General features: G+C 38.0%; 3 protein-coding genes across 6 annotated transcripts; 2 read left to right on the forward strand and 1 right to left on the reverse strand.

Moving 5' to 3' along the window:
- Nucleotides 1-1,106: 1,106 nt before the first annotated feature.
- On the forward strand, nt 1,107-1,640 carry LOC110933656. The gene is made up of 2 exons (XM_022176868.1): nt 1,107-1,348; nt 1,421-1,640. The coding sequence occupies exons 1-2, from the start codon at nt 1,107-1,109 to the stop codon at nt 1,638-1,640; spliced, it is 462 nt and encodes a 153-aa protein (XP_022032560.1).
- Nucleotides 1,641-1,941: 301 nt separating this feature from the next.
- Nucleotides 1,942-8,882, reverse strand: LOC110936814 (serine/threonine-protein kinase MPS1). Of its 4 annotated transcripts, none has more exons than XM_022179220.2 (6): nt 8,629-8,881; nt 7,582-7,977; nt 5,893-6,845; nt 3,844-4,044; nt 3,082-3,243; nt 1,942-2,709 (listed from the first exon to the last, which is right to left on the reverse strand). In XM_022179220.2, the coding sequence occupies exons 1-6, from the start codon at nt 8,768-8,770 to the stop codon at nt 2,131-2,133; spliced, it is 2,433 nt and encodes an 810-aa protein (XP_022034912.1). In that variant the 5' UTR covers nt 8,771-8,881; the 3' UTR covers nt 1,942-2,130. The 4 variants fall into 4 exon arrangements, with proteins under 4 accessions (XP_022034912.1, XP_035844813.1, XP_035844812.1 ...); XM_035988920.1 differs by having other exon boundaries at nt 1,964-2,709; nt 5,893-6,776; nt 7,582-7,986; nt 8,629-8,882; XM_035988919.1 differs by having other exon boundaries at nt 1,964-2,709; nt 7,582-7,986; nt 8,629-8,882.
- A 1,987-nt stretch (nt 8,883-10,869) lies between these two features.
- Nucleotides 10,870-11,926, forward strand: LOC110933657. The gene is made up of 3 exons (XM_022176869.2): nt 10,870-10,998; nt 11,129-11,522; nt 11,592-11,926. The coding sequence occupies exons 1-3, from the start codon at nt 10,870-10,872 to the stop codon at nt 11,924-11,926; spliced, it is 858 nt and encodes a 285-aa protein (XP_022032561.2).
- Nucleotides 11,927-14,251: the final 2,325 nt, after the last annotated feature.

The following is a 14,251-nucleotide window of genomic DNA, read 5'->3' on the forward strand; positions in this document are numbered from 1 at the left end:
AAATTGTTCCAGATCCATTTAGATTAAACTCAAACTCATGTGAATCTTAAGTTAGGTTCGTGTCGTGTGAAAGATTCACACGTCTGAATAGTCAAACTGGTTAATGGGTAGTAAATGATCGTAGTTAAAGTGTTCATCATCATCATCATACTCGGTAAATCCCACCAATAGCAAAGCTAAGGTAGGGTCGAAGGAAGGTAAGATGTAGACAGCCTTACCTCTACTCCGTAGGAAAGAGAGACTGCTTCCGGTAAATCCCAGCAATAGCAAAGCTAAGGTAGAGTCTAATGAAGGTAAGATGTAGTTAAAGTGTTAAACTATATTTTGTTTGTTTACTAATGGGGTGGTGGTCCATTGGCAAAGAGAAAGTTTTTAAACACCTTAGGAGGGGGAGATATTGGATTCAAGTCCTACAGACAGCAAGAAATAAAAGAAATTTTTGGTTAAAAAAACTATAATTTGTTTATTATAAATGGATTGCATATGTTGTAAAGGGGTTGGTGCCTTGGCGGGCTAAAAAAAGTAAAATTATGTTAGTCAAATCATTATTTAGGTATGGATCATGTCAGGAATTATTGTCCTAACAAATTGTAAAGATAAATAAAAAAAAGTAAAATTATGTTAGTCAAATCATTATTTAGGTATAATACACAAAATAAGTTTACACTAACACATGATCCATGATATTCTATATATGTTGACTACTAGAGTTTGCTTACTAAAAACAGTCTACAATTTTAAACACTAATCAACAAGCAATAAGTATATCAAAACTAGTTCTACGTATTACAGGTATTTTCGTTATGAAACATGTACAATACAAAACTAAGCTTTACAATCATCTTCTATATAATGTGACCGGGAAAATTAGGTTGGTGCCTTGGTGGGTCGGCCAACAAGCCAGTTTTAACGATTTCGTGGTTTAAAATTTAAACTGATTTTTTATTTCCTTAACATTAGTTTGCATTTAAAAAGTTAAAATGGATCCAATGACGGTTGGTAAAGCGGGGAATGGTTTGCAAATTCGCTTTTGGATTGATGCATGGATTGGCGATGAGCCTTAAAAACAAAAGTTCCCAAATGTATTCAGAATTGAGAAGGATAAAATGTGTAGTATAGCCGATCGTTGTGTGAAGGATGGAGGAGTTAGTTATATTGCGTGGCATTGGAGTAAGTTACCGTCATCAGAAGACGAAATAAAAGAAAGGGAGGATTGTGAGAGGCTTTTGGAAGGCTTTTCGGTCACTAATTCGGTGGATGTGTGGAAGTGGAACTCGATGGAAGAAGATATATTCTCGGTAGCGTTGGCCAAAAAATGGATATCGGATAAAATTGATGTTAGTAGCAGGTATATTTTTAGGTGGTGTAAATGGGTTCCAAATAAATGCAACATTTTTATGTGGCGCGCATAAATGGACAGGTTACCGACAAAAGTAGCGTTACAGAGGAGGAATATTATAGAAGGATGCGCGTGTAGTTTGTGTGAGGATGGTCCGGATGGAGACGAAACGACGGAACATCTATTTACGGCGTGTGGTATTGCGGCCGGGGTGTGGAATTGTATCTCTAGTTGGTGCGGAATTTCAATCATTTATGCTTTCTCAGTAAAAGATTTGTTGGAGCTACATAACAATATTTAAGGATCTACTTTGAAGAAGACGGTTTTGCAAGGGGTTGTCATCATTACGTGTTGGAGGATTTGGAAGTGAAGAAATGAGGTTATTTTTCAAAAGAAAAGATGCAAGGTTATAGATATTGTGTCCGATGTCAAAGCTTTGGATTTTTTGTGGTATAGGTATAGATTTAAAAAGGACACGGTTGGATGGGATAAATGGTGTAAATTCAAATTGATGCAAGTGTTTGTTGTTGGGCTATATATCGTCTTGGAGATAATTGTCCCGGTGTTTAATGAAAGTCTAATCTTCAAAAAAAAAAAAAAAGTTAAAATGGTAAATACATATGATAAATATAATACATATACACGCCAACTCCATCTTCCATTCCAGTAACAAACTAGTCTAATAATCATTCAAGAAATATTTCATGCATATTTATTGTTTAATCAAACTAGATTAATAATGTGTTATAACTTAATCACAACATAATAATACACCAACTACGTGATCGAGATCATCGTTTCGAATCTAATTCCGAGGTTGCTAACTCCTCCTTCAGTTGACAACAAAGTTTCGACATTTCATCTAACAAAGTCGATGCACGTTTCTTTTCTAACGATACCAACTCCTCGGTTTTCATATACGATAACGGGTCCCTGAGCAGTTGCTCAAGTTGGGTACATAGCATCAATGCTTTTGGATTCTCGGTAAAAGATTCAGAAAGCAACTGAACAAGTGTACCGTGTTTGTTTTCATGTAAGGAAACTGGAGGCACGAGAAACGGGTGTTGGAGAAGTTGTGGTATTCTCCATCTTTGGTTACGGTCCCATGCGAGACACTTTTTCATTAAATCAAGAAGCCATGGATTTGACAGAGGTTCATATGGGATTTGGTGATCTGGATCCGTAACGACTTTAAACTTTGCCCAAAACGTCTTGTAATCTGCAAAGGGTGTTCTTCCGTATACCATTTGGTAAAGTATGCAACCTAGTGACCAAATATCGGATGGACGACCACATTTGATTATGTTGCCCTGCGCATCTGTTTCGTTGCACATATATGCCTCCGGAGACATGTAACTCAGTGTACCCACCTACAGAAAAACAGACCAGCCGGGTCATTGTTGTATACATTGAGTTGATCCAAAACAGTCAAACAAGTAATTCTGAGTCAAAAACGGGTCACGTTGACCCGAAACACTTTTTCTCCAAAGATCTTTATGTTTATAAATAATAAATAGTGTCAAATATGATTACAGAAATTATATTATCCCAATAATCTAATATTTTGAATATAATAATTCAATGGGTTGCATGCATTAATATACACATTGTGTGACTATCAACCCAATGATCCATTCAAGTTTTTAAATGTTTTATAAAATTGACTCGCTCAACATAAAACAAACTAGAATTGACTTTTATTGCGTAATAATAAAAGATAGGCAGGTTGTAGATCAACTAACCTGAGAATCTCGTTGAATGTTTGTTGTATCACTCATAATTGCTTTAGCAATACCAAAATCAATTAGCTTTAGGGATCCTCTAACAAGAAGAAAATTAGCCGGCTTCAAGTCTGAGTGCACAATACGTTCCTCGTGTATTGTTTTGACAGCTAAAAGTATTTGCTGGCATTCATTAGAAAAAGATATTACAGTTAGATTCTTTGCAACGTATGCGCTTCATAGTCTATAAAATCAGAAATCATTTCATGTTCGATCACTTTAGGCAACTTTCAATTCCTGCCCTTGTAATTTTGCGGGTGTCTTGACTCTTGAACAACATAGACCATTGGGACTTTTTGGTATTCAAGGTTGATAGGACCGACCAACGCATGAAATAAAGTTGAAGGTTGCATTTTTTAATCCATTATTTATGAATGGGTCAATTCAAGCTATGTAAGATCTTTAACAGCCTAACAGGTGCCAAAAGGGTTAAAAGGTCACCCATGGTATATGTTGAATACATGAAACCTCCTAAACCATTTTTTATTAAAAATATATCATTATTCCAATAGAACAACTTTTATAAACATATTGGACACGCTAATCATATATAAAAAATTTTGAAAAGTTCAAATAAAAGTATTTTTGGTCAACCCAACCCGACTAATTCCATCTTATAATTAAAAATACCCTTTACCCAACTAGCCTGACCTATCCATATCAGAATGTTAAGAAAAGTAGTAAACAATTACAAAGAAACGATTGCAAGAAACTGAAGAGTACCTGCCAGTAAAAACGAAGCCAGTTCTCATCTAATGTCAACTTCGACTTATCCAGCTCTTTCCATTTTTGTGACAACATATGAGCCAGATCGATTTCACCATATTCAAGTACCATGTATATATATCCGTCATCTTTCACTTTCCCATCCTTGTTACTCAGAGAACCACTCATGACTTCCTTCAGCAAACCCTTATCTGTCACCTAACAAAAAGGTGCATATTAGAAGGTGTTCAACTATTAAAGGATCATCCAACTTTTCCTTAATAAGTATGAGCCATGGCACCATATTCATTTATATAATACGAGTGATCTTGTGCTATTATAGAATTAAAGTGATATGTTATGAGACATTAACAGATCCAGTCAGGAATAACGGTCTAGTTTTTTGATTAAAAGGTCTGTGCATTTTAGATACAGTTAGGGTGACTGGGTGACTTTCAGCCCATTTCTACTTAGCCACTTTTTTAGTTTATCCATTTGAGCCCGATATAAAACCCAAGTTGGTCTGTTTACCCATGAATGGGTCGAGACCGCCACCACTAGCTACATTTTTTTAACACGTCTAAAGAATGGACTATATAAACAAAGGTCCTAAAGAAGCTACAGTGTTGTCTAATTCTAAATACTCGAGTTTTTTTGCATGCAGGTGCTGCATACGTCCCTTGACAATAACTAAATGCAAGGCAATTTGAGCCAACATTAAGCACAAATCTGCCTAGTATGAGCGATAAGCCGAGAATTTAATCTTGTAGTTTCAGCTTCATGCAAATAGGTTCAAGAAATGATACAAGAAAACTAGTGAAAGCATCAATCACAGTGGTGTGACGGTGTCCTATAGATACAATTAACAGCTATAGTAGTGTGATGTGGCTAAAACACAAAACTAGTGTCTCCAAAGAATACGAGTACAGATCTTTATTTACAGCATTTGGAAACCAGTTATCCATAAAACCGGTTGTCAAGTGTTTAGGAGGCAAAAGGCTGTGCAAAGGTTTTGATTTGGAATATAATAGTTTGAATAAATGCATAAGCATTACAGGTTTATGATAATAGAAATAGCTTGTTAACAATTGTTATTGGAAACATATGGAGCATCATATTACCAAGATTATGTGCAAAAAATACCAAAGCATTCCTTTTCCATTTGTAAACATACTTGATACCTTATGAACGTGTGCAGTCGAGTCATGTATAAATTTGACTTTGCTCAAACTAATATTGCCTAAGAGACTAGAGGACTAAAAAAAGGTGAAGTAGGTATGATGGGGCATTCATTCACTACCATAGTTGTCAATAGCGAATAGCGAGCCATAGCAATTAGCAACAGGCTACCTATATGCTACGTAGCGATATCAACGAAATAGCGCCCGCTATTTCGTGTTTAGCGATAAAGGGGTAAAAATAGAAACCACATTTAACACACCAAGAATCATCTAAATAGCTCAAATATGCTATCAAGAATCATATAAACAAATAAGGAAAATAGAAAAAATTATTAAAAAATCCGGTATTTATTGGTACAGGGTCTGTAGCGACACGTCAGCTATACGCTGTAGTGGGCGCTACAAGGGCTATTGACAACTATGTTCACTACTCATTCCCCTTCAAGCTGGAAGAGACATTAACGGTTGCCGATGTTCAGAAATTATTTGTGATCCAAGAAGCAACTAGACATCTAAGCCAAATGTCAACTATTAACGTTTAATGACTTTAATCACAGCTCTTTTAAGTGCTGTCATTCACTACTCATTCCCCCTCAAGCTGGAAGAGAAATTAACGACCTAGCTTGTATATACAGTTATACACTAACTTAATCAAAACTCAGTCATGCATCTTCTGCTAGCAAATCAAGTAATGTGACTTTAGACTTAAAAACTTGTTTCACGTAAAGACTCTTTTGATTGAAATACATCAATAGCCTCAGTCAACAAACTTAATTTTTTGAATTCGCAAACAAGCTGTGATCCTTACTACAAAAAAACTTGTTGCCTAACAACAGATGATTCCACAATCCACATCATAAAGTCATTACATGTCTAAAGAACATACCTCATAATCAATGAGTTGAATAATGTGGTCCATTCCCTTAAGTTTGTTCAAATATTCGATTTCCTGACAAAATCCATACGCGGTGGCATAGTCACGGCCTTTAAGCTTTATCTTTTTCAAGGCGTAAATCGTGCAGTCTTGAGAAATGACTTTATGGACCTCACTACTTCCACCACTACCTATCTTTCCAAGCCTTTGATAGAGCTTCCCATTAACCTTGAAAAACAAGTCAGGATCGTAATTTCTCTTACTGGTACTTTTGTTGGCATCAGCTTTTTTCTTTTTTCCATGTTTATGAGATTCCGTTTTTACATTGGAAGACCGGTCATCTGCTATCGGAGCTTGAGATTGTACATCAGTAATATCACCAGAAAATGCGTCCCCTATAGTTGATCCCGTTTTTACACTGTGCCCTACTTCTTGGCCTTGTTGATCTTTAGAAAGACCATGATCTACGTGTGTCATGGGTTGATCTTGTACATTAGAACATTCAAGATGAGCCTGATCTACATGTGTCATGGGTTGAACTCGATCTTGTACATTAGAACATTCAACAGCCTGAAAACTATTGTGCTGAGGGCGGGAACAGTGGGTACTTGGGGTAAGCATGGGAGCGTATTCTGGATTCACTATCGTTGTTGTGGCGCAAGATGAGCCTACGACTGATGATTGGGTCATGTTATGGCCAAAGTCACTCTGTATGAAGTTTCTGACTGATTTAATCTGATCTGGAACTCCTATTGTGCTCTTTAGATGCGACAACGGTCTTTCATCATTAGTCTGTAAACAATGATCAGCATCGGATTTCTGAAAATTCTGGAGCCTTGTGTCTTGACTGAGAGCATATGAGACATCCGACTGATTACTTCCAACCCATTCCATTTCTGTCAATGCAAGTGAATTCATATGAGTCAATAAGTTGTCGGTTCCTGAAGTCATGTGATCATCAGACCCTGCACAAACATTTCGTAGTTGGCACGATAAATGGTAACAATTATAATACACCGGTTCATGAGACTATATATATGTTCATGTAGCAGCTATGCAGTTAATATCGGTGATTCCCTGGTTAGATATCGGTGCAAAATATCGGTACTGACGATATCGACCAATATTTGACAAATAATGGACGGATATTTGACCGATATATCACCAATTTTCCCGATATTAGTACCTTTCTTGTTAGCTCTACCATTCGTCTTTCTTCTTATTGCTGCTATTAGTGTTTTAAGTCTTAATTGTTACTTGTTACTTGTTAGTGTTTTAAGTCTTAATTGTTACTTGTTAGTGTTTTAAGTCTTGATCAGTTCCTACTTGCTCCAATTGTTAGTGTTTTGCAAGTTGCAAAAGGTTAATTTGTTAATGGCAGGAGAGTATACTGAACTGTTAGTATTAAATTGCTATATATAAATTCAGCATGATATTAAAATTACCGATATCTCAAATATCGGTCCTTGACCGATTTCCGATTTTTACCGCATTAACTGCATAGTGTAGCAGATCACATTACAATTTGCAAACAACCGACTTATGAATTGATTTTACCTTATGTTTCATATTTTTACAAGAGATGCAAAAGAAACAAAATATCTAACTAGTGAAACCTCATCAGATGACTTCACAGTTTAAAGTAATATAATGAGGGAGTAATTGAACCAACATTCTGGAAAAAGGCTAGCAAAATATTACCATGAGATCTTGCATTCTTTTGCAATGCAAACTGAACCTTCTTCGGACCATCGACCAATGGACCATGTGCATGTTCTACTACAGAGGAAGCAAATGTATTGCTGCTTGTACAACCGATACCTGAATGGTGTTGACCTCTATCAGCATTGATTGATACAAAATTTCCTTCATCGTTAGTTTCACCTAATATAGTAGGTGGAGTAATTGAAGCATCCTCATGGTCAACAGAACTAGAAGGCCTCATATTCTTTGTCCGTAAAATAGAATCTTGCACTCTTTCACCTAGCAAAACATTATGAGACTCATCTCTCGTTTTCGAGTGGATTACTGGATCTGAGCTCTTTGCTGGTTCCCCTCGAACCACTAAACGCCTAGGTTTCAACTGTGGTATCATACCTGCAGCAACTTACAAGTTAAAATATATAAAAACCCATGCTTAGCATTGTTTTGTATAAAAATAGCAACAACGTTTATATCATTCTAGTCACTAATCATCAGTCACTGCTGGACTAAAAGTGCAGTTTATATATATATATATATAATCCAAAAACCAAATCGAATAATCCCTAATTTTCACATAACCAACTTAAAAGTTAAAACCATGAATTAATGACCTCTTAGGTGAAAGCTGCCCCTACTACGGTTACAGAAAACCTAATTACATCATTCTAAGCCCTAATCATCAGTCATTGCTGAACTAAAAGTGCAATTTAGAACTTTAAATGTCTAATCCAAAAACTAAATCGAATAAACCCTAACTTTCACATACTCAACTGAAAACCCTAAATTAATGACTACCTAGGTTACAGTAAACCTAATTAAACCATGCTAGCCACAGTAATCATCATCCATTGCTATACTAAAAGTGCACTTTAAATATCTAATCCAAAAACTAACTCGAAGAAACCCTAATTTCACCTAATCAGATGAAAACCGTAAAATAAAACTAAATCAGGCTCTAATTCACAATCCGTAACAGAATATAACTGAAATCAAACTGCAAAAAAAAAAACAAGATATATCCAGATTTGAAGAAAATGTGTGTACGGTGGCGCTTGAAGGCGGCTTGTACGTTGCGGAGGAAGTCCGGTGGAGAGGAAGATGAGGACGACGTCGTTGTGGCGTTGAATGAACGGTGGAAGTTTGAATCTGAGTTGTCCGGCGGTAGATCAGCCTCCGTTGTGTCCATTGAGGGATTTGATGCATATCTGTTGCATATAACCGCAGCTGCAACACTGAGTTGAAGATGTGTTCTATGGAGAAGAAGATGCCATAGATTCGAAGTTGGGTTTACGCGCTTGTGAGAGAAGATTCCAATTTCATTTTTTTTTTTTTTGGAAAATTTAACGGAACAGTAACCAAGTTTTAAAAGTGTTCTAATTAGCCACTAGTGTCGATTTTGTCCCAATAGATAACTTAACATTCAAGTTCATGCATGGCGGCAAGGGAACGTTACAAGGTCAACAAGTGGTACGATGTTCCATCTAAGAAGGATAGGGATAACAATAACAGTCATCAATCCAATGTCTCAATAGGGGGAGTGAAGTTTTTTGTATCGAATCTACCAGATAAGTGTTCATCGGCAGATCTGGCAGGGGTTTTGAAGGGATACCCAGAGGTGCAAGGAACGTACATTGCTAGAAAGCTTGATCGTCTTGGCAAGAGGTTTGGATTTGTTACGTTCAAGATCGATAGAAACATGTCCGATTTGGAGTTTAGGTTAAAAGACGTATGGATAGGAAGTTACAAACTATTCATATCTCCAGCAAGATTCGTGAATGATCCGGTGGAGAAGAAGTCGGCTGATAAAGTGTGGCAACCGGTGAGGAATGTTCAAGAGGAGGATGGTACAGAGACAGAATTGGAAAAGGATAAAGGCAAAGTTGTAGATCAACATGTTAATGTGGTAAGTGGCTCTCGTTCTTTCATGGATACTTTACTCAATAAGGAGGTTGGGGTTGGGGTGCCGGAAATAAATATTGATGGTGACATTGGTGCTTTTGGTGAGTTCTACGATTGTGGTTTAGTGGTAACGGTGAAAGGCTATACTGAATTGATCACTTTAAGGAGCCTTTTGAAAGCGATGTTCCAGCATAGTATTCAGATTCACTATGTTGGTGCCTTTACTGTTTTATTGGTGTTTCGGGATAAGGTGGAGAGGGATTCTTTTCTTGAAGATAATGTGGGTTGGGAGGTCTTCCTGGATTCTTGTGTAACTTGGAATGGTCAGATATTGGATGTTGAGAGGATTGCGTTGTTAAAACTCCATGGGGTGCCTTCAACGTTATCGAAACCCCAAGTGTTTGATGTCATTGCTTCCAACTTTGGTAAAGTCATCCATTCGGCCCAGTTTGAAGAGGAGGGGAGGGATTTATCATATGCAGTGGTTGGGGTATTAGTTAACAAAGTGGAGAGGATAAAGCAAAGTTGTGTTATTAAATGGCACAAGATTAAATGTAATGTTTTAGTGGAGGAGGAGGAAGCGGGTTGGATACCGGATTGTACTGTGGACTTAGAGGAAGAGGTTGATTGTGATGTGGTCATGGAGACACCGGTAGTAGATAAGGAGAAAAATAACGGAACGGAGGAGGGGGAGATAGTCATGGGGGATCAAGGTATTAACGAAGGTGGCAGAGGGGGTCTTGAAGGTAGTCCTGTGGTTACACAACAAATGCATGTGCATGAGGAGTCCAATAGTCAATTGGCTGAAGGATCTCGCTCAACGTTTTCTAAGAAAAAGAGGAGAATGGGTACCAAAAAGAAGTCGTCTTTGGGAAGAGCTAACTCGAATTCTAATCCGGATAGGCCTAAGAAGCGTTTACGAGATGGGAACGATCCTTTTGATATAGATAAGTTTATTTTTCCGGAGTTGAGTACACCGTCTAAAGAAATGGAGGTTAGTGAACAAGCTGGGGAGTTTTTGACGCCTGATCTCAATAGAGAAGTAGAGTTGAACAATGAAGAAGGCGGCCACGGAATCTTAAATAGGGTGGAATGCAAGTCGAACAATGTTGAAGCTGTTGGAGGCCAAGTTAATTTTGTCCAGAACCGTGAAGTAAGGGAAACAATAGCGTTGGCTAAAGTTTTAGGGGTTGAGAATATGGATAATTTCGAAGATTCAATTGTACAGGAGGTATCGAAAGAAGGCGTTCAACTGGTTGTTCAATGAATGTGATCTCAATTAATATTAGAGGACTGGGGAATGACCGGAAAGGAGATTGGATTCGGAATATTCGGATTCAAAACAGTGCAGCTTTTGTTTTATTACAAGAGTCTCAATTTTCTAATATGGATGGGGTGGATTTGAGTAGGTATTGGGGTAATGATAACTTTGGTTTGGATTGGGTTGAAGCGACTGGGAGATCGAGCGGTTTAGTTTCGTTATGGGATAATAAGAAGTTTGATATGATTTCGGTGGTAAAACATCGTTATTTTCTTTCTATCCGTGGGGTGATAAAGGAAACCGGTTAAGATTTATGTGTTATTAATGTTTATGCGCCACAAAAAAAAATTGGACAAGAAGATGTTATGGGTCGAATTGGTGCAGCTTCTTGGGAGTGTTAATGGTATGGTGATAGTTGGAGGTGATTTCAACTGTGTTCGTGACAAAGAGGAGCGTCGAAACTCTAAATTTAATTTGGCTATGACTAATGATTTTAATGAATTCTTGGAAGAGGCGGGCTTACATGAGTTTAATTTACGAGGACGCAAATTCACTTATGTGGTTGGAAATAAGTGTAGCCGAATTGATCGGATTTTTGTTTCTTGGTGTGTTATGTCCGAATGGTCGAATGCTGAGTACCGAGCCTTAGCTAGAGATTGTTCGGATCACAGTCCGCTTATCTTGAAGGTGGAGGATCGTAATTACGGTCCTAAACCGTTCAAGTTTTTTAATTCTTGGTTGCAACGTAAAGAATTTGATGAGCTTGTCACTAATACTTGTATGGCGTTTGTTGGGAAAGGGCCTCCGGATGTGCAGTTAATGAATAAATTAAAAGTTTTGAGGTAAGCGATTTTGGTCTCAAAAGAAAAATCGATTAAGGATGAAGCTGCTGAATATACGACACTAGCTCAAGACTTGGCTGATTTGGATGAAGTTGTAGAGGATCGGGATTTTACGGAAGCGGAACAATGGGTTTACGAGGAAGCTAAAGTTAGAATTAAAGAGTTGGAAGACTTTAAACAAAAAGACATTAGACAAAAATCGAGGGTGAGATGGGCAAAGGAAGGGGACGAGAATACTCGATATTTTCATGGCATCATCAATAAGCGCAAAGTGTCTAATTCTATCCCGGGGTTATTGATTAATGGAGAATGGGTGACTGTTGGTGCAGTTGTCTGTTGACTACATCTTAGTTCGAGTCTTAGAGAGAGAGAAAGTCAAGTCGCCACGAGTTTCACTACGAGATTGACTACGGCAATATCCAAGGGGGAGATTGTTGATGCATATTTTGTCTATCGCCTTCGTCAATCCGAGTCATAGTGAAAAGCCGGAAGGAATCAAGTGCATAACGTCATATTTAGTTAGAAATGGCAAGGTGGCAAACTTGTAATTAATGTGAACTTTCATTAAAAGCCTTGACCATATAAATAGGGTGTTATGTCATAGTTTTAGTTAGTTCTTGATAGAGATTTTGGAGAAGATTTGGAGAAGACTTGGAGGAGACTTTCTAGAGAGAGAAAGTAGAGAGAGAAAGTTGTAAATACGTGATTCTTGTATTGATCTTGTCAAATTCAGCAATGGAATCACATTAAAAGTACGTTATCGTGTGTTCGGTCACGTTCGTTCACGGATTCCGCACGTGAAACGTTCGTTACGTAATCGAACGGTATCAAAACCGGTCCTACAGTGACCAAGCCTTCTCTTGTTAAAAAAGAAGTCTTTGGTTTTTTTTAAAAAGAAGTTTGACGAGGAGATGAAGGTTTGGCCGATTCTGGATTGTTATGGGTTGCGGGTGATTTCGGACGAGATGGCAGGGAGGTTGATATCTCCTTTTCTGGAAAGTGAGATAAAGGAAGCGGTTTTTGACGGTGGGAGTGATAAAGCTCCCGGGCCGGACGGATTTAACTTCCGTTTCGTTAAGAAATATTGGACTTTATTATCTAACGATTTTGTGCAGATTTTTCAGTCCTTTGCTGATACGACCACTATTAGTCGAGGTGCGGGGTCGTCTTTTATCACGCTTATTCCTAAAGTCTCGGATGTCACACCCTGGCTTTGCGGAAGCGTGGGTTTATTTGGTGTGACTTCTTAATACCATAGCTTAATCACAACAAGCTATATGAAAGTAAAACCATGCAGATCATCCATTGATTAAAGTCTTAAAAACAAAATACCACAACATAGTTTTAAAATGTCGACACATGCAACGAAATAACAAGATAAAAACATTGTTTAGAAGACATAACCACAAACATAAAACAGACGCAGTTTAAGAACTGTGACTCGTCCAGGCAAGAGCCACAACCCCTAAACTTGGATGACCTCATTTCTCTTATGCAGCGTGAAAACGTAGCATACCTTGCCAGATCCTTTAATTCCCTGAAATACATGTAAGTTGGAAAAATCAACAAAAATGTTGAGCGAGTTCATGTAAAGTGAGAATGTAAAACTGTTGTAAGTATAGAAATCCTGGTATGTAGCAAATAAGGAAAAAGAGATCACCAATGGTTTGCAAGGCCATTGATATGTGTGATGTGCAGTAGGAAGACTCAAACCTAGCAGATTTTTGCGTTGGGTACCAAGTCACCCCGAGGTCCGTTCTGATGGGCCTGGGGCTGGGCTCGCTACACCCAGATAGATCTACCGCTATTGTCCCTCGGTCCTACACTGAGGATTAATGGCCTTCAGTTCCCGCCTACCCACTCACATGATCTAAGTAGTAACCCTCCTTACGCTAATCATACCATGTAAAAAGTATTCGTAATCATAGTAACATGTATTTCACCCCCGCAGTTTAAAAACTGAAAATAGTTAAGAGGAAAGGGGGACATGAACTCACCGAAGTGCGTCTCTAAAAAGTATTTCCCAGTCAACCTGATGCGTAACGACCTACACGTACTAACTTCTATTAGACGAACGGCCGTGCCTTAGCTTAAAGTTTAATGTCTTAGGGAAATAGTTAGGCAACTATTTTGTAATTACACTTCGTAATTATTTGGTTGTTAGTACACGGAATGTCTGTTGACTTCGTCTACATCAAGTCTTAGGTCAATATAGGTCAACATAGGATCTAGAATGTCAAAAACATGAATTATGTTGTAGGTTCGCTTATGTGAACATATGTTTGTAGGAGGTCCGCTCATAGGGACCATATAGGTTCGCTTATAAGACATCAGGAGGGTTCGCTTTTATGTCAAAGTGATTGGTTCGCTTATATGTCATGTCACTACAAGCGAACCATGATACACTATAAATACCTGATGTTTGTGATTCATTTGTAACGTTGGAGCGGACCTAGACCATTGCTTGTGGAACGGAACTCTGTCAAATTGTAATCAGAAAGCAATAAAAGAGAAGAAATTAGAAAGGAATAGCTGTTGTAACTTCATTTACGTTGATTCCGCCTTCGTATGTGAAGATGAACTGTCTCGGCTGACTTTTCGGGTCAAAACAACGGTCCAACAAGTGGTATCAGAGCTCAGGACGAGGAGTTCATACTACTACAAC

This window comes from Helianthus annuus, chromosome 4, assembly GCF_002127325.2.
Source record: "Helianthus annuus cultivar XRQ/B chromosome 4, HanXRQr2.0-SUNRISE, whole genome shotgun sequence".
Lineage (NCBI taxonomy): Eukaryota > Viridiplantae > Streptophyta > Magnoliopsida > Asterales > Asteraceae > Helianthus > Helianthus annuus.

Bases quoted from the DNA above. Each gene is read 5' to 3' on its own strand.
- LOC110933656 (XM_022176868.1), top strand. From the start codon at position 1,107: ATGTGTAGTATAGCCGATCGTTGTGTGAAGGATGGAGGAGTTAGTTAT. The intron at 1,349-1,420 runs GTATATTTTTAG...ATAAATGGACAG, and splicing joins AAAATTGATGTTAGTAGCAG to GTTACCGACAAAAGTAGCGT.
- LOC110936814 (XM_035988919.1), bottom strand. From the start codon at position 8,770: ATGGACACAACGGAGGCTGATCTACCGCCGGACAACTCAGATTCAAAC. The intron at 4,045-5,892 runs GTATGTTCTTTA...CCTTTTTGTTAG, and splicing joins TTCAACTCATTGATTATGAG to GTGACAGATAAGGGTTTGCT. The intron at 2,710-3,081 runs GTTAGTTGATCT...GTTTTTCTGTAG, and splicing joins ACATTCAACGAGATTCTCAG to GTGGGTACACTGAGTTACAT.
- LOC110933657 (XM_022176869.2), top strand. From the start codon at position 10,870: ATGGATGGGGTGGATTTGAGTAGGTATTGGGGTAATGATAACTTTGGT. The intron at 10,999-11,128 runs GTAAAACATCGT...GAATTGGTGCAG, and splicing joins AGTTTGATATGATTTCGGTG to CTTCTTGGGAGTGTTAATGG. The intron at 11,523-11,591 runs GTATGGCGTTTG...TTTTGAGGTAAG, and splicing joins TGAGCTTGTCACTAATACTT to CGATTTTGGTCTCAAAAGAA.